This window comes from Anguilla anguilla, chromosome 8, assembly GCF_013347855.1.
Source record: "Anguilla anguilla isolate fAngAng1 chromosome 8, fAngAng1.pri, whole genome shotgun sequence".
Taxonomy (NCBI): Eukaryota; Metazoa; Chordata; class Actinopteri; order Anguilliformes; family Anguillidae; genus Anguilla; species Anguilla anguilla.
In genome coordinates this window covers 30,878,326-30,899,845 of record NC_049208.1, presented here as the reverse complement: position 1 = coordinate 30,899,845, position 21,520 = coordinate 30,878,326, and the positions used below count along the sequence as shown (strand labels likewise).

The 21,520-nt window shown below is 43.6% G+C and overlaps 1 protein-coding gene across 5 annotated transcripts in view; it reads left to right on the top strand.

The window, feature by feature from the left end:
- The window catches only part of LOC118233866 (growth factor receptor-bound protein 10-like), a 77,402-nt gene extending 58,282 nt beyond the window's left edge, over window positions 1–19,120 (top strand). For 4 of the 5 annotated variants that reach the window (XM_035429914.1, XM_035429918.1, XM_035429916.1 and 1 more), the window contains 12 exons: window positions 4,564–4,720; window positions 7,649–7,764; window positions 9,925–9,999; window positions 10,320–10,457; window positions 11,229–11,339; window positions 12,068–12,166; window positions 12,751–12,828; window positions 13,571–13,687; window positions 14,036–14,102; window positions 14,251–14,338; window positions 14,650–14,743; window positions 15,103–19,120. In XM_035429914.1, the coding sequence (XP_035285805.1) occupies window positions 4,564–4,720; window positions 7,649–7,764; window positions 9,925–9,999; window positions 10,320–10,457; window positions 11,229–11,339; window positions 12,068–12,166; window positions 12,751–12,828; window positions 13,571–13,687; window positions 14,036–14,102; window positions 14,251–14,338; window positions 14,650–14,743; window positions 15,103–15,249 (1,287 nt within the window). In that variant the 3' untranslated portion in view covers window positions 15,250–19,120. Of the gene's footprint in view, window positions 1–3,415; window positions 3,835–4,563; window positions 4,721–7,648; window positions 7,765–9,924; window positions 10,000–10,319; window positions 10,458–11,228; window positions 11,340–12,067; window positions 12,167–12,750; window positions 12,829–13,570; window positions 13,688–14,035; window positions 14,103–14,250; window positions 14,339–14,649; window positions 14,744–15,102 lie in introns of those variants that run through there. The other variant, XM_035429919.1, reaches the window with a different exon arrangement.
- The last annotated feature ends 2,400 nt before the right edge of the window (window positions 19,121–21,520 follow it).

Genomic DNA, 21,520 nt, shown 5'->3' with positions numbered 1-21,520 from the left:
CACGACCCCCCGCAAGTGAAATAATAAACAGCCTGCCTGGCGCTGGGAGGAAGCCTGCCTGGCGCTGGGAGGAAGCCTGCCAGGCGTTGGGAGAAAGCCTGCGCGTTCGCTAGCCACATCTGTCCCTCTGAGCACGGCTGAACGCCGCTGCGCCGGCTCGTTTGCTCGGCAGTGTGCAGCTGCGCGTCATGTGACCCGTTTTTGTGCAGACGGGTTTTTACGCGGCGCCGCGGCAGGTGACGGGAATCCTCGGGTCTCTCCGAGCGTCGGCGCACCTCCGTCCCCCGATTACACCGAGCCCGCCACCGCCAGCACTGCCGCCGCGGGGACACGGCCCTGACCTCAGGAGCTTCTTTTCACCGGCCGCCCCCCAACCCCCACCCCCACCCCAGCCGTCCCGCCGGCAGGCCCCCGCTCAACAAGGAGGCCTTGTGCCGACCACGTCAGGCTTTTACAATCGCCCCCCGCCCCCCCGGCCCCGAGGCCGAGACGAAGATGAGGGGCGGTATTTGAGTTCACACGCACAGCGCGCACCCAGACATGCTCAAGCAGTCTTCCTCCTCCACCCCAAAGCCTCGGCACAATGAGGACTCTGTCTGTTCCCGGAGGAGGGGGTGGGGGCTGGGGGGGGGAGCTCCGGGAATGACATGCGGCCTATTGATTTAAACCCCACTCGTGAACGGCTCTGCACACGTGGGCTCCCCCTTATTAATCTGTAAAGAGGCTTGACTTTCAATACCGGTTGAGTTGAGTCTTTGACTAGAGAAAAGCCCGAGAGCCCTGCACTTACACCAGAGGGGCATTGTTTCCATAACAAAAAAAGCATTATCACACCGTAATCACTTGTACAGTAGCTCAATCCCCATTACTGTCATTAGCTGTTAAACTCTCAACCAATCAGGAAGGGTTTCTTTGGTGAAAACCTTTGGAAGGGTTTCATCACCTTTCTTTGGTGACATGCTGTCCAACAAGGATGTAAATGAGAACCATTCTGCAGCTGGCATTTAGAAAGTCTTTACTCTAATAATGTATTGTAATGCATCTGTATCTGCCTGCCTATAGATACTATAGAATCATAATTCATGAATATCAGTTAATCCGCAAGGAGGTCCACTCCATTTCCCTCTATTCAGCTCTGGGTTTGTAGCTGCATAAAACTGGTCTTCACGACACACATACACACACACACACACACACACACACACACGTACATGTAAACTTAGCAATAGCCAATCAGGATCGATCAGTCTATTGTTGAAATGACCTATGAAGCTTGAGCCTCAAGGCTGCTTGTCTGTTAGGCTGATTTGTCTTGGGGAGGGAAAACTCTGCTACTGGTCCAGCTAGCTCTCCTGAGCGACTCTGACTAAACTCCAGTTGGGGATTACATCATAAAGCTGCTCATTAGAATAAAGCTTCTGAATCACCCGAGGGGTGCCTGTGAGGGAATGTGATCTGTGTGTGGGCGTTTGCGTACGTGCATGTGTATGTGTGCCTCTATGTGCGTGCATGTCAGCCTCTGTGTGAGGTGGAAGGAGACCCTCTCTCTTTCTCCCCCCTCCTCCTCCCCTCCCTCTCTCTCTCTCACACCCACACACACACACTCGCACTCACACACACATTCTCTCTCTCTCCCCTCTCTCTCTCTCTCTCTCTCTCTTTCTCCCCTCTCTCACTCTCTCTCTCTCTCTCTCTCTCTCTCTCACACACACACATACACATACACATACACATACAGACACACACACACATACACTGGCACACACATTCTCTCTCTCTCCACGCTCTCTGCCTGCTTCAGTCATGGGCTGAATTCCCTTGGGGTCAAGCATTTGTCTTCATTAACTGTACGCAGCCCGGCCAGGATTATTGTAATCTGTGGTGAGGTGCTAATTAGGCTTAACCCACACTGGAGGTCTTTTAGGATGACTCACAAGGAAGTTTGCGAGGGAGAGTGGGAGATGTGGGCAGGGGTGAGGACAACAAATGACTTTGTGGTCGGAGAGAGGGCAGTAATCCACCGATGCCGCCTAAATTACCCCTCTTCCGTTGTCAGAGGGTTTACTTGTGCACTCAGTAATGATGGTGAATGCCAGCTCGTTGGCCCATTGGCGGTTGTGGTTAAACACCGACAGGAGCGTGGAGACGGTGCCCGTTCAGCCCGTCTCCTGGAGCCTGGGCTCTCATTTCTCTCCACTCCTCTGGCGTTTGTTAGCATCGCTAGCATTTCTCATGCAGTGTTTATTATGGGGCAGCTGCGTGTGCTGTTAAACACATGAGTTTGATTTTTGAGCCGGCGTTGCATTACTTGCATTCTTGAGGGGCTGCGTCTTTGTCACAACTCTATAAAATCGCTGAGCCATGTTACCCAGCAGCCCCTTCTCGAAACCCGTGGGGGTATGTTCTGCACTTAAGTAGACTTTTGACTCCCGAGTGGGGGGGGTTTTTTCTTTTTTTTTTTTGTGCAAAAATGTGCGAAGGCAGCTGTTGCAATATGAGGAAATGGAACAGAACCCCATTTAGACGAGATTGAAACTTGGAACATCTTTGTTACTTCCTTTGCGGCTCGTGTATTTTCCAGCCAGATTTACAGGATACTGACTAAGTTAAGAGAAATTTAAGGAAGTGGGCGTTCAGTTCGCCTGGCTGCAGTTTTGTCTACATGGGGTGTGTCCTGAAGTCCGAACTGTGAAATCATTTCAAAATAAAAAAATGAAATACATTTTTTAAAATGTAACTGAAATGCATTTAAGAATTAAAAAATTGAAGAGTGCTTGTGGGTATTAAGTTTCATGCTGGGCACTGCTGAGTTGTTTGGTTCTGTTGAGTTCTGGGGGGGGGGGTGGTTCTAAATGGTGGTTCTAAAAACTCCCAAGTTTCTGGGTTGTGTTCCTTTTAGGGAAAGAATGCAGGCTTAATGTGGGGTGAGGAGAAGTACACAGCAAAAAACCCAGTGTTAAATCAACTCTTAAAGAGTACATATGGTCCTGCTCTGGTCCAGAGTAGGACCATCTGTACTCTGTTAGAATTGAATTAACACTGGAAACTTTACTGTGTAGAAGTTCAAGAGATCAGGTTTGTTTCATGAAGTCCGTAATGAGTCTTGCCCTGTCGTGAGAGGGAGATTTTTGGCAGTGAAGTTCAAAGCTTAACTTTGAGAGGAGAAAAAAGTAGACACACACACACACACACACAAAAAAATGAACAAGCTCTCACTTGAAACTTGTCAGAGGCATCTATGAGGGGAGAGGGAAAGAAACGTCTTCGGACTCTGGAGTTGACACGAAACTGAAACTACGCTGCAAGCCAGGAAAAGTTGGATATGTGTGCGTGTGACTGTGTCTGTACGTGTGTGTGTCTGCCTGTGTGTGTGTGTGTGTGTTAGCGCGCGTGTCTCAGTGTGTGTGTGTGTGTGTGTGTGGGAAATGATTACATCAGCCTGAGCTGGCTCTATGATTGGTTAGGGTAGTGTGGTTTGATTCAGTACCTAAAAGCCTTGTATGCCTGTAACCCTTTGTGAGGAGATCAGTGAGAAGTTGTCCGTCTGGCTGGGAACAGTGCCATCTGCTCTCCCTGTCCCGCGGCAGCGCAAATCCGGAGGTATAATACGTGACAGGTAGCCGCTCTCCACCGCAATCCAGTGACACTGTGGAGCTGTGCCGGGCAGCGTCGCTAACCAGCAGCAGGGAACCACGCTCCCTCTCTCTTTCTCCCCCTCTCTCCCTCTCTCTCGCTCTCCCCGGCTCTCTCTCTGTCGGTCTCAACACTGGAGGCAGGCTCAGTTTCAAAATGCCATCGTGTTCTCCTGACTGCTGCCTATTGCGGGCTGTGGAGGTAAGGGGCTCTTTTCCCTATAAAATAGTTCTTCTTTGCTGCTTTTCTTTGACAGTCTACATATTTGTTTTTGGTATTTTTTTTAACCTTTTTATTTCTACTTTTTTGGTGTGGAAAACTTGCTGTAGCTGAAGAGAGAGCACTTTCTCGAGGGGAGACAGAAAGGATTTGACGTGCCGTAGAAACCGTAGATGCGTCCTAAACTAATTCTCCTTGGAGGACCAGAGGAAATCAGAGTTGTTGCCGGCGGGGTGGGGGAGATGGGGAGTTATTCCACAGTTAGTTTTTTGGATTTTTTAATGAATGTATTCCTCATTTTGTCTGTACCTTGGTTTTGCATATCACTGCTTAGTTGGTGGAAGCTGGTTACCTAAAACTGACTTTGTTGAATCACGCTTGCGCCAGGCTGAGTGCATGACCACGGAGAGTTCCAGGTCTAAAATGTGGGTTTTATTCGCCGGAGTGCAGTGGGACTTTGAGAAGCCTATTATGGGCAGAACACAAAGGGGAGGCATGAGAGGAAGCATATCATTGTTAGAGGAATGTAATTATTTTAATTGTCTGCTCTTCACGCGCTGAATATTTTGCGAGCATCTTATTTTTAAACCGCGCATCCCGTTCCCGAAGCGCGTGCACAGATGCGTCTGTTTTTTCGAGGGCAGGAGCATCAGTCGGTTTTTTTCCACACAGTGTTCATGTTGTTTTTGTTTTCCCTTCGCTCTGTTTCAGATCGTCAAAATCTTTAGCGAAGATGGCACGGGAAAAGTGGTGGAAATCCCCGCGGACATGAGTGCCCGAGACCTCTGCCAGCTGCTGGTGTACAAAAGCCATTGTGTGGATGACAACAGCTGGGCACTGGTTGAGCATCACCCTCTGCTGGGGCTAGGTAAGTGGCAGCCATGCGTGCCCCTTCCACAGGAAAGTTCTCTTTTTTTAACGTCGGGGGAATGGGGGGCTTTTCTTTGGCACCCGCTTTTAGGAGCCAGCAATTTTCCACCCCCTTCCCACGAAGAAAAGAAATCCTGCCATGCTTTTTATTGGTTTTAATTTGTTTATCCCCTTTTTATGATGTCGCAAACGGTACAGATATTTTTATGAGTGGGGAGGCGGAGAGTGTGCGCCGAGCTCTGGCATGGTGGTGATGTTAGACGCTCCCTTTAAAAGCCTTTTGGAGGAATGCTAGTGGGAAAGGAGCCTGAAAGGCAAAGCGAGCGAGAGAGAGAGAGAGAGAGGGAAGGAGAAAGTGAGTGTGGTAGAGTGAGAAAGGGAAGGAAAGAGAGAATGTGTGAGAGTGCGAGAGAGAAAGGGAGAGAGCGAACTAGCGGCAGTCAAAGCCCAGAGTTCCAGTAACTTTCTGTCCACCCTCATGACACCAGACCCGGTGAGCTCAGCTCCTTCCCCTCCGACAGGAAGTCACCTTGTCTCTGGTCACACCCCCTCCCCCCAGCTCACATGGGTCTGAAGTGCTTCTTGCCTCCCGCTTCCTCTCCCCATTATTGTGGACCTGTGCCAGTGGCAACGCACAGAATAGCAAAGCCCTCATCCCCCGTTGGCCCCCTCTGCCCCCCTCCCTCGTGATAAATGAAAGGGTGGTAGTAGCCCCACAAGCCCGGCAAGCGTAGCCAGGACATCCTGTTGGCCGCAGAGAAGCCTTCTCTAATCACCAACCCCTTACCTTCTGTAACACACTGAGAGTGAAGGTAAAGCTTGTGTTTATTAATATACTTGCTTCCCTTCTGGAGGGGATATAAAAGCTAGTGGAGGAAAGGCTTGCATCTTCGCATGGTGCCATTCGCTTGGAACGTAGCATTTAGTTTCATCTGTTTCGGCTGGAAACTCTGCTGATTGGAGCAGAAGTACGCCTCTGGGCACTGTCCGTGTTCCTCTCACTGGTAAGAGAGCTATTAGTAGCACTGTGCCCAGCGTGACACAGTATACAGACATTCTTTGAGGTTTCTGCTGGATTTTTTGTTTCTTTGTATGTGACAGACTGATATGCGGATCTGGATGTTTTATTTTCCCTCTGTAGCTATAGCAACCGTTGCACAATTCAGTGCACATGTGATGTTCCCTTGCCTCAGGCCATCTGAATAATGTGTCACTGGTAACGGGAATTATACCGACGCCGATCGTGAAACGCATTTACCAGATTTGATTATTGCTGCCTATTTCATTGAGGACACTGTCACAGAACGGCGAGAGTTGAGTGTTGGAGGTACTGCAGTCAGTTTAGAGTTCTTGTAGGTTGCACGTATATATTAATCTCTGTAATGACAGTCTGCAGCACTCCCGAACCTGTCCGGCTAATTCCTAAGCCGCTTGCATCATTTCGTGTGACAGTGTAGCGTTGTATGCTCAAACGTCGCTGCAATATTGTCAGAACAATTATCTGTCATCCGGGGTGACACCTACGCTTAAAAATTATAATGAGATGGAAATCTACTGTCAGAGATGGAAAACTACTGTGTCTGCAATCCATCTTTATATGGATAACATATGGATGCAATTACATGATATAATTTTATCTCACCTTCAAGCATAATTAGAAACAATTTCGTAATACATGACATTTCATTCAACAATCATCCTTTCCCTGGCCTTGCGGTGCATTTTCTGTATGTTTAAGTGTCTTTAGGACTTTATGGTGGTGTTGCATGTTTGGTGCATTTTTCATATTGTTTGTTAGCTGGAGATACCTTTTCAAGACAGATGTGTGCAGTATAGTAACATCACCACCATGCTTGGGCAAAATATGTGATAAGATTGCATTATATAGGCTCTTTAAATATTTTAATATGATTTGCTGTACCTTTCTGAGATACATACGATATGATAACGCTAACTCAGGGTTACTTTATATAAGCCCTTTAAACATTATTATATGTTCCAGTCTGATTTGTAATACCATCAGCTCTGTTACTTAATCTAATCAAGCTAAACACATGACATCATCGCTCCGCGATGCGGGGCCTTCGCCTCCTCGGGCTGAAAGTTCCTAATGCGGCTGCTGGACCTGACTCGAGAGGAAGAGGAGAACGCGCTCCTCTTTATCTGATAGGCGAGCTCGCCCTTACCACATCCTCCCCCCCGTCCCCCCCTCCACAGGCCCTTTTAAATCATCAGGTTTCCTGCGTTACGTAAATTATACCTGAGGACATGATGCCCCGACCTGGCCCCGTCTTCGCGCCTCAGAGGCGTGTTTAGAAGAAGCGCTGGACGGCTGCCTGTGAGGAAGTGAGGGGGCGCTGGGCTGGTTGCTGGGGGAGCTTTTAAGTGGACGGACCTGGGTTCCTCTCCGGTCCATAATTTTGAAACGGGCAATCTGGCGGTTGAGCCCGCTGCAGAGCTGGAGTGCGTCCCTGTGGTGGCTCAGGTTGTAGGTGCGGAGGTGGAGAGTGGGGGCAACTGTGGCTTTGAGGTTAGGGAAACAGATTTGTTATAGAAGGTTGCAGGTTTGAATCCTGGAACACTGCTGTTTGTGCCATAGAGAAAGGCACTTAACCTCAATTGCTTCCTTAAATATCCAGCTGCGTAAATGGGTTACGTGTAAAACACAAGCTATCTTAGTGGTCCTGCATAAGGGCTTTTGCTAAGTGGTAGAGAGTAGGCTGGACAGAAGTTTTCCTATATGTACTAGTAAGGCCCTGAGGGTTAAGGCAGGAAATCCTGTGCAAGACACTACTGTCATACTCTAAGACCTGTGTAAATGCTAAGCTGTGCTATATATCCCAGTGTAAGATTGTCGGCTGGGTGAATGTGTGTAGTAATGGCTGTAAGCAAAGGACATGATCTGACGTGGTCTCTCCTTCCACAGAACGCTGTCTGGAAGATCACGAGCTGGTGGTTCACGTTCAGGCGTCGATGACCAGCGAGAGCAAATTTCTCTTCAGGAAGAACTATGCCAAATACGAATTCTTTAAGAACCCCCTGGTGAGTTCTGCATTCATGCGCATCTCTTAACAGTGCCCACGTTTCGTTTGTTGCGGAAATCTGGGATAATTAAAATCACATGTACGCTAGCACACACGAGCAGTCGTTAAGCTTTTCCAGCAGGGGCGTTTCAGAAGCCACAATAGTTATCGTGCACTAATTGTCGCTGTTCTAGACGACAGGAATATTTTTGTAGGCTGGGTGAGTGTTTGCACATGCTCTGCTGCAAGGCAACACAGATTTAAATTGAAGTTGCAGCTTCCCTCTTTAGAAGTAATGTTTAATAATATGAAGGGATTTATGATGCTGAAGGCCAGTCCTCCATGAAAGTTGCTTATACGAGGAACAGAGCTCCTGAACATTGTCCTTTGCCGCATGTAATATTTGATCCTCATTTCAGCCAAAACTAAACTAGCGCCCTCTATAGGTCACTAATTTACAACTCTACCTTAATGCCCATTTTTTGACAAACCAAATTAATCCATGATGTTCATGGGTGAAAACAATACAATTCAATGAATGCATCTGCATTGTGAAACTCACTTATTCCCCACTACTACTCATGTGCTTGCAGTCTAACTGCATCTAGCAGTGCCAGAAGATCAATTGTTGAATAGATTCCTACCTGACAGCAATATTGACTTAACCCTATGATACACTCTAAAGCTAAGTTCCTTCCTAAACACAAGTTCCTGTGTGTCCTATACATCCATTCATGATCTTGTGTCTTGGGTAGTCATGTTGACCACTTTAAGTCAGCTGCTATGTAGCTTGTTGTCAATGCCTTGCTTCAAAATATGAAATATGAACACATTGGGAGATTAATTGGAGCTGTGCAACAATTAAACACAGCAGTATAACCTTGGCTTAGAAATTTGACTGTATTACATAAGCCATTGCCCACTAGAATATCCTTTGAGGAAAACAGATCTTTGCAGTGCAGTTTGTTCACTTATTTATTCAGCTCAATGAATTGGCATTTTGCATTTCCTATTAACATTGCCATGAGCTGAGGTGTTCCTTTTGACTGTCTGAAAATGTGCAGAGGAAAGAAGGGGTGTTCTGTACACTGCAAGAACTAATCACATTTCCTTTGGGGACGGTAACAAAGCCTCACGCTTTTGTGTTCAACTGGAAGGGGATTAGCTGGGGATCGGCTGATCTCCAAGTTTGATCCGCTCCAATTTTTCATTCTAATGATTCGGTGCTCGGCATGGGATGATCTCATGCTAGTACAGTATTAGCTTGCACGCATCTAATTTGTAGGTCCCCATTTGACTGAGAGCGATGGCTGCTATTTGAGCTGTTCCACAGATCCATCACTGCCGATGGCAGATAAACAGTCCTAGCCCTGCGTATACACAGTGCTTTGTGAGAGAGTCAAATAATGCTTAAATATTTTTATACAGTTGATCTTTGACTCTACCTAAAAAGCTCACAGCAGTATTGCCCACGAGGATGTACAGAACGTTGAATTTGTGTTTTATTCCTTTTGGTTTTTAATTTTTCTTTTTGAACAAATCAACTCCTTGTTTTCACTCCTTGAAAGCAATCAGCATGAGGTTTTCAGTGTTTTTTTATTAGCATTTCTGATTCGCTGACAAGCATTACGCAATACAGTTAGCAGCCCGTTGCCAGCAATCTACCGGCGGTCTGAACTGCCAGTTTCCGTATTGATTTAGGAGTGCTGTCAATGCTGTCCAAATGACCTCAGCGTGTAGTCTTAATGACCACTGTGCTGTGATTGGAAATACCCTTTCATTGTCAATCACAGTAAGTGTTATAAAGAGGTATTAGAGAAGGCGGAGGGGCTTGCATCAGCGATGAGATCATGCCGTTTTTTAATTTGGCTCCATGTCCACTCACGAGTGCCAGGACTCCATCCCAAAGAGATAAGTTATCACGTGGTGGGGTGTGAAGAAATGTAGCTAACGTGCAGCGCTTATGGAGATCACAGTTTGTCGGTGGAAGCTTCTGTTGTGATCTTCACCATATTGGATGCCAACATTATTTTGAGTTTCATTTCCTCTGCGTCATCCTTTAAGATCAAGTCAGATCCAGTTAAAGGCAACCAGGGTTGCTCTCAGAAAAGGTGGAAGCTCATGCATAGGGGAAACACTTCTCGCTTTAAAGTCCTCTTTCTCTCTTGTCTGTCTGCAGAACTTCTTCCCTGAACAGATGGTAGCATGGTGTCAAGAGACCAATGGCACAATTCCACAGTCACAGCTGCTACAGGTAAGATGCACTACGGTGAGGGTCATGTCACAACCCTTAGCAATAAGACATTTATGAGAGTTCCCAAATTGAATAAAGAAAAAAATAGACGTGAGGGCATTTGTTTTTATCAGACTAATGTATGGTGGTGAAGTGCGTCCGCTGGTTTAAAAAGGCATGGAAGAAGGCACTTATTTTTCTTCCATTACTGACGTTCTCCACACTTACTCGTGATCTCAGGCGTTTCGGCCGTTTCTCAATAGAGCCTCAGTTGAGGAATCGTGGATCACATCCAGAAAAGATTTAACTCTCCAGATGATTCCGCTTTCTTTTCCTTCCAGAATTTCCTGAATTCCAGCAGCTGTCCCGAAATCCAAGGGTATTTATACATGAAAGAGACGGCCAGAAAGTCATGGAAGAAGCTGTATATGTTTTTAAGACGGTCAGGATTGTACTATTCAACAAAAGGAATGTCAAAGGTGAGTAAAGCTATAAACAGTGAATCCTGAAATATAATGGAACATCTTATAAAACCTGTGTCTGCTACACTCTGTAGAATGTCTGCCATGTTGCTCCTTCTGTCCTTTCCTGTGTTTTTCTTTGAATTGCCTTTGCAGTGTCAGAGCATGGCTGTTTCTCTCTTCCTCCTGTTAGGCAGCTCTTTTAAAATACATCTACATTTTCCCTGCTCTCTCATTTTTCATCTGTTCATTTATGGCCTCCAGTCAGCTTGGCTCCTCTGGCGTTCCTGTGTTTAATAATCCATTTCATTCACTCCTGGCCCATCATTCATTTCTGCTTGGTGTTCTGATTGCGGCTTGAACTGTTTTAAATGGCACACGCAGTAATTTTGATTACATTTTTCACATATGCTGTTCATGAAGTTCAAATATAATCATATATAATTTGCGATACTATTCTAGTATTACAGTGAGTGTAGCATGTATTTAAATTCCTGGACCAGGTTTTTTTGCAAAATGACATTAATATTAATTTTAAAATAAAATAAATACTGTGGTATGTCACATACTTGTTCAGAGATAATGTTCAGCATTCTCTCAGCATTGCCTGAGATCTGTGTCTGGAGCGCGCTTTTATTTTGGCTCTATTTTAGCAGTGCAACAGGCCTGCTTCTGTTGAAGCTGTTCCCCCTGATTTCCGCTTGTTAGTCACCGTGAACCATGTCCACGTCCATGTCTCGTCTTCTTTAAATAAGGAAATGACATCAGCCATCACCTGTTCTCCTGCAGGAGCCAAGGCACTTACAGCTTCTAGCAGACCTAGAGGACAGCAATATATTCACAGTAATCACTGGCAAGAAGCTTCACCATGCCCCAACAGACTATGAATTCTGCATAAAGGTAGGGAACATTCTGTTACTCAAATGAAAGCTCACGTGGGAGGGAAGGGGGGGGGGTGTTGCTCATTAGAAACTTTCAGGAAACTCTAAGGAGCATTATGGGTGCGCATGGGTGCGTATTTCCCTCCTTGGTGCTCTGTAGATAAATCAGCCCAACGTGCTTACTGTGAAGGCCCGAGCCACTTCGCGATCCCGGGTGCACTGTTTCCCGGGTTCACTTTAGTTCAGCCCATAAAGCAGGAGAGTCGTTTTGACAGATGGGGCCAGCCGAAGACCCCGCGTGTAGATGAAACGCAGGCCGTCTGAGTCCATGGGGTGATCCTCCTGGGGCTGAGAGGGATCAGCCCCTTTAAAGGTCACAGACTCTGCCCCCGGAGGCCGGCCTCGCGGGGCTTTGTGCGACTGGAGATCGCTTCTGTTTAGAACTCTGACGCAGTCTTCAGGCTGGAGGATTGGAGAAGGCTACGCCAGGGCCGCTGTGCTCATGTACCCTTGAGCAAAGTAACTCACCTCAGTCAACCTTGAGTACATCCAGTCTCAGCTTGCTTGAAGCAGATAGAAGACTTCTAGAAGAAAATATGTACCTATGTTACAAAGGTACTTGGAAAGGCCTCATTTCTGGGTTCAGATTTGCTTTAGGACATCATATTGGTGTAAGTTGATAGTCTGTTGAAATGGTCTGATTGGTTGATTGACTGACATGACTTGCTGCTGCGTTACCCGTGACAGCCCAACAAGGCGAGGAACGAGTCGAAGGAGCTGAGGATGCTGTGTGCGGAGGACGAGCAGAGCCGGACCTGCTGGATGACCGCGTTCAGGCTCCTGAAGGTACGCGGCAGACCGGAGACTCACACGGTCACATGACTTTTAGCCAACGACCAATCAATATGCAGCAGACCTTCCAACAAAGAAGGCACGTGGCTCCCAGTTCTTTGATGAAGGTCTTTCTTTCGGACACAGTGAACACAAAGCACCAAATGCTATGTTATAAAGAAATCCAAAAATGGGCCTTTTAATCTCCTTAGTGCTAGGTTGTATTTGGCATCGGTTGTAAGTCTTTATTAGTTTGTATTTATTTTTACAACTTATTGCGGATTATTTTGGATTTACTGACCACCCGGGCGGGTTGCATTTACACTGGGTTTATTCTTGCGGTCCCATTACTGTTGCATCGCTGCAGGCAGTGCATACCCTCCTTTGCATGAGTGTGAATGATGTCAGATTAATGCCTGGAATATAATCCATTTAAAAAGTGCTTACCTTTTATATTAGCTGTTGTGTTCTCTGTACCCCCGAATGGCAATAAAAAATATAATAACAGAAACGGCCTTGGACAAATTAAATTAACCTGGGCTTAGTCGCTCCTTTTTAAACTCTTTTCACTGCTAATCGTTTGCTCTGCTTTATTGCAGTATGGAATTTTGTTGTATCAGAACTACAAGATCCCCCAGCAGAGGAAAACATCGCTCTCACATTTCTCCGCCCCAGTGGTAAGCGCTCCCTCTTTATTCCTAGCTCTTTTTTTATATTTAATTCTTCTCTTCCCGATGTAGTCAGTGGACAGCACTCCAGGTGTCACGGCATCATGATGGCGAAATGGCAGCAGTGCGAAAATAACTGCCTGCAGGTCTCACGCATTGGAAGTAAAAGTTTATCCCAAGCTGTAAAATGGGGGGGGGATAGTTTGGGGAGGCAAGCCTCTAAAAGAGTGTGGAGGCCAGTTGTGACCGAGCCAGTTACGCAGTGCATTCCAAGTACCCACATTGAATCCTCTTCAGGAAGGGAACAGCATGTAGTGTATAGAGCGTTTGATAATTAGAGCTTATTTAGAGGGAAGGAGCGAACGTCTTCATTATGTAGCATTAGCACAGTCACATGGACTGCTGCTCGAGCGCCTCAGCCCTCATCTTTTCTTGTGTTTTATATGCCGTGAAACGGCCAAGCTCTTCACAGCACCAGGCCGTTCAGTGTGCCTATATTTTGCACTGCTCACGGTGCACGGTAGCTACCTATCAGTGTTATAAAGCACCATTTTCTTTTTAACCTAAACAGCAAAGGCTCCATGTCCACTTTACCATTCGGCAGTCAGTTGATTGTGAGTGAAGGACGGAGGATGTAATGGTCGGAACGACTGTCAGACCTCCATTCTGATTGGCTACGGGCACGATTTAGCGCACTACTAGGGTGCCGATGCTTTTTGGTGGTAACCCTTTTTCTCTTTTCGCTTTCCAGCGAAGTGTGTCGGAAAACTCTCTGGTGGCGATGGATTTCTCAGGGAGAATAGGGCGCGTGATCGAGAACCCCATAGAAGCGAAGAGTGCGGCTATGGAGGAGGGCCACATGTGGAGGGTGAGTTCCCCCCCCCCCTCAAAATCACATGGAAACATTAATAAAACAAATCAGCAGGCCAATGTGCAGCTTGTATTAAGAGGGCGTTTGCATTTGCAAGTGTTCTTTTAATCTTAGGTAAACTGAAAGCTAGGGGTATGATGGGTAGTGAAGGTTCAAAACCAATAACCTAGTCTGTGTCTGCACTGTGTGTTCTCCACTGAAATTTAAATTTCAGTCATGGCTTTTAGAAATAATTGGAAACTTTCAGGGAAACACTTATTAGCCATCTTGGGTTGACCCTTGAATTTTAACTGTAGGATATGAGTCTGGTGAACTGAGTTGGTTCTGTGTTCTTGTTCCTCTCAGAAAAGGAGTCAGCGAATGAACGTCCTCGGTAGCCCCAGCCCGCTCCACCCATCGTCACTCAGCACAGGTATTTATGCCCAAACGGAGAGCGCACTCCCCCCTGCTTAGCTCCCAGTGTTACTATTACACTGTTAGAGTAACTGTTTGAGTGTTCAGGTAACACTGTTCAGTGTGTGTGTTTTTCTGCGACTAAACCATTCTGGTTTGTTCCTCAGTGATTCACAGGACACAGCTGTGGTTTCACGGACGGATCGTGCGGGAGGAGTCCCACAAGATGATCATGCAACAGGGTCAAGTAGACGGGTAAGACTATAAAACTACATTACACACAGTGAACTGCCCTGTTTGTGGGTTAGTTAAAAGTTGATTCGCAGTTTTAACACTGATGGACTCACTGATAGTCTACACTCTCCTGAATTTGCACGTGAATGTGGCTGCAGATAGTTGGACATTGCACATTATAGGGTGGGAATTAGATGTGTTCAGCCTATTGCAACATTGGGTGCCTAATTGAACAAAAAAATACATTGAAAAAGATAATAGGGTAACTATTTTGGATGTGGTGTCCATTGCTGTACTGTGTAGATTAACTGACCATTTCCTTTGCATGGCAGATTATTCCTCTTGAGGGAGAGCCAGAGCAATCCAAAGGCGTTTGTCCTCACACTGTGCCATCACCAGAAAATCAAGCATTTCCAGATCTTGCCCGTGAGTGTTTCTGTGCCCCCTGCTTTGACCTTATGACCTTTTGACTTTGGTAATTTAAGTAAACAATATGGTGTTCGGGTAAAATGGCGGAGGTTTCTTGTTCTCAGGGTATTTTTGGAGATACCAGTGTACTTGTGAGTTGCACTGTACCATGAATTATGAATGATGGCTGTTACTCGAGCCCAAATGTACTGTAACTGGGGGAAATTTACATTTTATTGCTTTTTTGCTTGGAGCATAAGGTCATTTGTGTGATCAGCTTACTTTCCTTGGTTTTTATTTAACTGACACATTGCCCTTCAGGCTGATGTTTGTGTTGTCTCAGCCTCTCTTTCTCCATTTGCTTTGGGCATGTCCAGTGCGAAGAGGACGGTCAGATGTTCTTCAGCCTTGACGACGGCGCCACCAAATTCACTGACCTGATACACTTGGTGGAGTTTTACCAGCTCAACAGAGGAGTCCTGCCTTGCAAACTGAAACACCCCTGCACAATCGTGGCCTTGTGACCTTTGACATGACACTTGACTTGACTTTGCCTATAAAACAAACGCGCGCATAAACTGGATTTGTTTTGTTTAAGAGAAAAAAAACCTTTCATCTATTTATCGTTTTCCACTCATTATAAGCTGACGGAGAGACCCTCAAATTAGAGAGCCTTGGAATTCTGCCATGTTTCAGGAATGCGAAGGACACGTTCAAAAAGTTTAAAATAAAATAAAAGAATCACACAGCAGACTCAGAATTCCATCAAAGTTTCGATTCTGAGCTGCTGATACCCGCCCAAGCGGCGCTTGTTCAAAACTGTTTTCTCGATATTTTTCTTGCACAATCATCCATCCATTTCTTTAGGCTGGCCTACTTCAAAAGAGAAAATAACACACGGTAGAACGGTGATAGGAAAGTGGTGGCAAGAGCTCAGTGTGGAATATTTCTGTTTTACAGCTTTCAGTGCAAGCTTGAGCATTTACTTGGCCACATGCATTTGGTTCTTCTTGTGTTGTCTGTTCCTCTTAGTTTTAGAGTTTTAGGTTTTATGTTTTGTGCTCCCTGTATGTTGTCAGTCTCTACTGACTGAAAAGAGTGTTGCACAGTATTCTCTGCTTCTTCATCCTCGCTTGAAAATGCTTCCATGAGAAATCCCTCCATGTTAATTGGATTACGGGGAATCTATCCGTGAGAAAAGTCACGGCTGAGGGCTCTCTTCAAGGGAAGGCTCCCGCAGTCACCCATCACCATGTGCCTGTCTGCGGACACATTCCCTGGAACCATCTGGAATCTCCCAAACAGATTCATCCTAAAATGCCAGTCAGTACATTCAGAAGGATGTATTTTGTACCTTACATTTGTTTTTCTGCCATTTTATTTTTTTAGGTGCTGAGGTATTCCTTGTTTGCTTCGTAGATCTGGGTAATGCCGGTTTATGATTCTGTCACCTTTTATTTAGACCGTTCAGTTTTTACAGTGGTTTCTAGACTGATCTCTCTGGTCTGGTATGCTTGTCGATAGCCAGGCCATGTCTGATTACTCCATATTACTGCTCCAAATCAAAGAGAAATAAGAGAGCTAATTTATCTGTTCCTTTGATGATGCACTGTCATCATTTACCATTATTCCATGTCTAAGAAATTTCTCATTGGATAAACGTATGTAATTCATACGAATTTGAACCACTAAACCCCCAGATCATGTACATACATACATGATTATTATAAGTGACCATGAAATGGCACTCCTTTTGATCTGTATGTAGTGTACTTTACAGTGAAACTGGAAACCTGCTTGACTTCCTTGAATGACACTTATGTGGAGTCTGTTGATCTTACTCTTACTCCATTTCATTCTGTCATGACTTCCTTGTGCATGTTTAAAATGGATGTACTGAAGAGCAGAAGAGCACTTGAGCATGGGCACAGATGCGGAGCAGAAGGGGGTCCTTTTCTGCCTGGTTTTGTTTCTATGGTGAATGAAGTCCTCCCAGCTCACGACAGCATTGCTAGAAAAGATTCCCGTATGTAGTGTTTGCGGTGTGTTTGAAGCAAGTGAGGGAAAGGCTTGCAGAACTGAGAAGCTAGCGAACAGGACTGCTCACAATTAGGATTATGTTTATCTGACTGTCTTCAGGGTTGCCACAGCCTCCATATTTATTTGAAATAAAGCAGTTACTTGAAATGAAGGTGTCGCTGTAAGATGCTTCTCACCTTTCCTTAAATTGGGAGATCTGTGTTTTCTGTACAGAAGCCTTTTAGGTGGATTTTCCTAGATTAGTTAAAGCAGTCTTAAGGTTTATTCTCTAACCCAGTCCCCCCACACACAAATACTGGTATAACTAAATGGATTTCAGTATGTGCCAATATATACCGATAATATTTCAAATCAGTATAATGCGCTCTTAAAAGTTTGAACCGTTTATACCAAACCTCTCAGGAACCCTAATTTAGGTTAAGGTTTTGGACTGATTTAAACTCCCTTTACACAAGTATAACACAATGGGAGAAATTACGGCCTCCCCCACCAATTATTTGCCTAAAAAATTATTTTTGACTCTGGAAGTTGTACGGCAGATTTAATAAGGAGATATCTAATAGCAGTGAGAATGTACGATAAAATGAATTTGTCAGGTGTATTGGGTGAGTTCGTAAGCAAGGCAGGTTAGAGGTTAATTGTTCACATTTATGGGATGTGAGTACGTTTATTTGTCCAGATCGATGCAAGACAGAAAGGACCCCAAACATCTGTGCCGTTGTCGAGTTTTGAAACTGGAGTTAGCAAAATTTTAATCCATATGCATCCACATGCACATACAATACACCAGTATGTGATGCTCATTATGTACAAATTTAAATGCAATTAATCTTTTCTCGAGGCGATTACATGCCAAAATAGTTTCATTGGGTGTTCACTAAAGGAATGGGTGTCAAAATGAGTAATGGATGTGATGTGATCTGAGCGTATTGTTTAGAGAGAAACCAATGACCTTCAACTTTGTTTGATATTTTTTCAAGGCTACGCAATTTCTTCAACACTTTGTTGCTTTGCTTTGGTAAGATAATCCCATTGGTCAGAATTATTTCAGAAGGCAACCGCAATGGTCAGAATTCCTACAGGAAGTGATATTTCTTTTCACTGATTTATTCTGGTCTGCTTAATTTTGTTCAATGCAATCTTCATAAAATCTGTTCTGTATCAGTCTGTTATATAAACGCATGAAACTTTGGAAAAGACGTAGATGCAACACTGTATTTTAGGTTTCAGATCACTATTTACAGCAGTTTTGGTTTTTGATCATTACTGCATTGAAAATGAAGAAAACTGATTTATTTTAGTGCATTTTATATTATTTGGTTAAATGTGCATATTGAGTTTATTATATTTGTTCTCTGTTGTTTGTCAGAAAAAAATGACCTTTTCAGAATATGTCTGTAATGTTTAAATTAAGCTGATTTTAGATTTTCTGGACTGGACTGTTGGCATGCAAGTTGTTTAAGAACATTTAAGCTAAAATCCAATTTTTACTCACTGGTTAAAGCAAAAGGATTATTTTTATATATGACTTTACTATTGTCAAAAATCTTGCCATCGTGAAAATAAAACAGTGGGTTACTTTTAAAATCAGAAATCAAAACTGGTCTCACACAATGTCTTGCTGTCATGAAAGCAATTCATTTCCTATTAGCTCTGAATTGGAAACAAGTCAGTTACTGAAGGAGATGAACTTTGTTTTCTATACAGTAAAAGTGGCATGAATGTAATGGGGCTGCTCAGGGTTAGTAATGAAACCTGTTGATAGCTGGTCTTTCAGATCAATGAGATTTTGTTTTTATTCCTTTTTTATTTTCTGGTTCATATGATAAATACATAATGTCATTTTTATTAATGCATCAGGTAGTTAAGCAGGTTTAGATTTACCAGTGTTACAAGAGTAAAACCATGGGTAATAGTACAGGTCATGTTGTTTTCTTTTGGTTATTTTATGCTCTTTTTTTTATAAACAAGCCTAAAATGCAGCAGGTGCCTCAATTTACAACATGTTCCTCTCTGCACTAACCTACAGTATATCTGACAGATTGACCAACGGTCAGACCCTTTCCCAGCAATGATCCTTGTGCTTTATGTAAATGATCACAATGCAAGAGATAGTGACTGTAAAAGTAAAGTTTAAAAAAATCAGGGAATGCAAAAAAGTAAAGATATCAACTTTTATCACTTTTTATGAGAAAAATCCTGTATTCATAATGTGCTTGCTACATTCTGTAAATGGCTAAATGGCTTATAAATCTTAATTGTAACCTTTTCAGGTATTTTTGTACAAATAAGGGACTGATATATTCTGTTTAATGTAATTAGAATAAAACATTAATACATTGCTATAAATTTAAAGCTGTTGTGGTGATATCTTGATTATAGCACCTTTCACAGGGTGGTCAAAGGTGTTGCCAGTTGCTTCTTTTTGTATTAATAAGCGTCACAGTCTCATCAGTGTCAATCTGTCTTTACTGAACCATAGGATTCCTCAGTCCTGCCATTAAACTTGTCTTCTTGTGTTTCATATTCTGATGACCAGGATCCACTGTGACTTGGGCTTTTCCAATTGTGGGAAAAACAATAAACAGAATTGATTTCCCTCAGTTCAGTTCACAGTCCAAATGTGAAGTCCAGCATGCACTGACTTTAATACAATATAACATAGAACAGAACAGAATCATAAACTTGCTTGCTAATGTGCTAATAACCTTGGTTCATAAATTAATATATACATATTGCATCACAGGTTGACAAATTGCACACTTGCCAGTTAACTGAAATGATTTGGGTTCAGAGTACACAATTTTCATACATCTTCACTGGTTGATAAATTGGAACAGGGCCAAAGCTACGTTAGAATGCCTCAAAAACAAAAAGGGGAATGTCCTTGATTAGCCTAGTCAAAGCTCTGACCTCAACTCCAGCGAAAACCTATTGTGCTGTACGAAAGTCTGTGGCAAATTGTGGGCAACTTCAAGCAACTTGAGAGAGCTGGAGAAAATCTACCAAGAAAAATGGGGGGAAATCCATACAGCTGTTATTCTGGCGAAAGGTACTTCCAGATATTAATGTGAGGAGTCTGTATACTTCTGTGAACAGCATATTTTGGGGGAGTGTGTGTGTGTGCATGCGTGCGTGCGTGTGTTTATGAAATCACTTGCAATCCCACATGTTCTAAAGTTATTTTTTTTAAACTGGGCTATTATATTGGCAGGACATTGAATAAGAAGGTGGACATCTTCCTCAGCAGCAGTCATGCAGACACAGAGAAGGACACTGATAGGTGCAATAGACATGCTGCAAGTGCATGTTTCCCATTAGTCTCATGAACACTGTCTTTGGTAGGATCTTATGCAACGTGTAACATTTCAGAATGGCTAACTAGATTGGATTGGATTGGATTGACGTTCAACTAAATAGTCCTCCAGGGTTATTGTTTATGCTGAAGAAGTGCTGAGTGTTTCTGCTGTATATTTTTTCACATTTATACATTTATAATTTTACATCATATACATTCATATATAAAACAAAATGACAAGCAGTCTTACTGTTATTCTGTATCAAACTCCCGTGAAACAGCAATGTAAGTAATAGCAACGGTATTGTAACCACACAGGCTAGTTTGGTATTTCAACTGTAATGTGTCCTTCTCCTCCAGTCTTCTGGCTGAGTCACCTACTTTTTCTTAGAGCTGGCACACTAAATAGTTACTGCGTCTGGCTGTGTGTAAAGTTGCTTTTCTTAGCCCTGTATAACAGCATGAACCATGTCATACAGTAGGTCTTGCTCATTATGGCAGCATCTTCTGACAGCACACACTAATTCATCTCACAATAGGCCTATTCATTAGACTGTAGAGTTGTGCAAACTGTTGGCCATGGCTATAAGTCTGTGGTCACACCCAATCAGACAAATTATTATGGCAAATACTATGTTTGTCTTTGGATGCGCATAATTAAAGGTTTATATTTATTTTTAGAAATGATTAAAGCACAGCTGAAAGTCAGCTAGCATTTGTCACATTTCTCAAATACTGTGTCAAGAACTCCTGCTCAAGTTCAGTTAGAAAATCCTGCAGTTGTTAATCTAGCTTGCTTGAATCTGCTTCTCTGTTTGATTGCGATATGAATGGAAATATCTCATGTGTTTCAAGTTTCTTTATACTTTTACTATATGTCTTCATAAAATACAAAATTTCCTTTTACGCATTTGTTTTATCTTATTTTACAGGTACATAACATAAAAGAGAAATGCTGTCCATACTGTTGCTGAAACACAGAATATGATGGAAATGCAGATAAAAAATGTTGAATCAAAATCATTGTCTGGTTGTACTTCTTTCAATTTTTTGTAAAATCAGCTCACATGCAAACATCATTCATTGTACTGTATTAGAGATTTTGCACAACATTTTGAGAGTTGAAACCATTGAGATATGGTTGAAACAAAGGAATTAGAAAGCAACTTACTGGTATGTAGAATTTTACTTCACAGTTTGCAAGCTTGCCACCTAGTGGCTATGGAATGGTTCACCTAGCTAAACAATGCCTTTCAATTGCAGTAAAAATAGCCTACACTACGGTACACACAGGTACTGTTATAGAGATAGACTAGCATACTTGTTCAAAAGATCCTACTTGTGGGTTAAACAGTTTCACAGCCAAGGTTAGAGTGCCTGATGTTATAGTATACAATTTACATTATTTCACGTGCAATCCATTCACACAGATGGATGTCTGAAGCAATTTAGGTAAG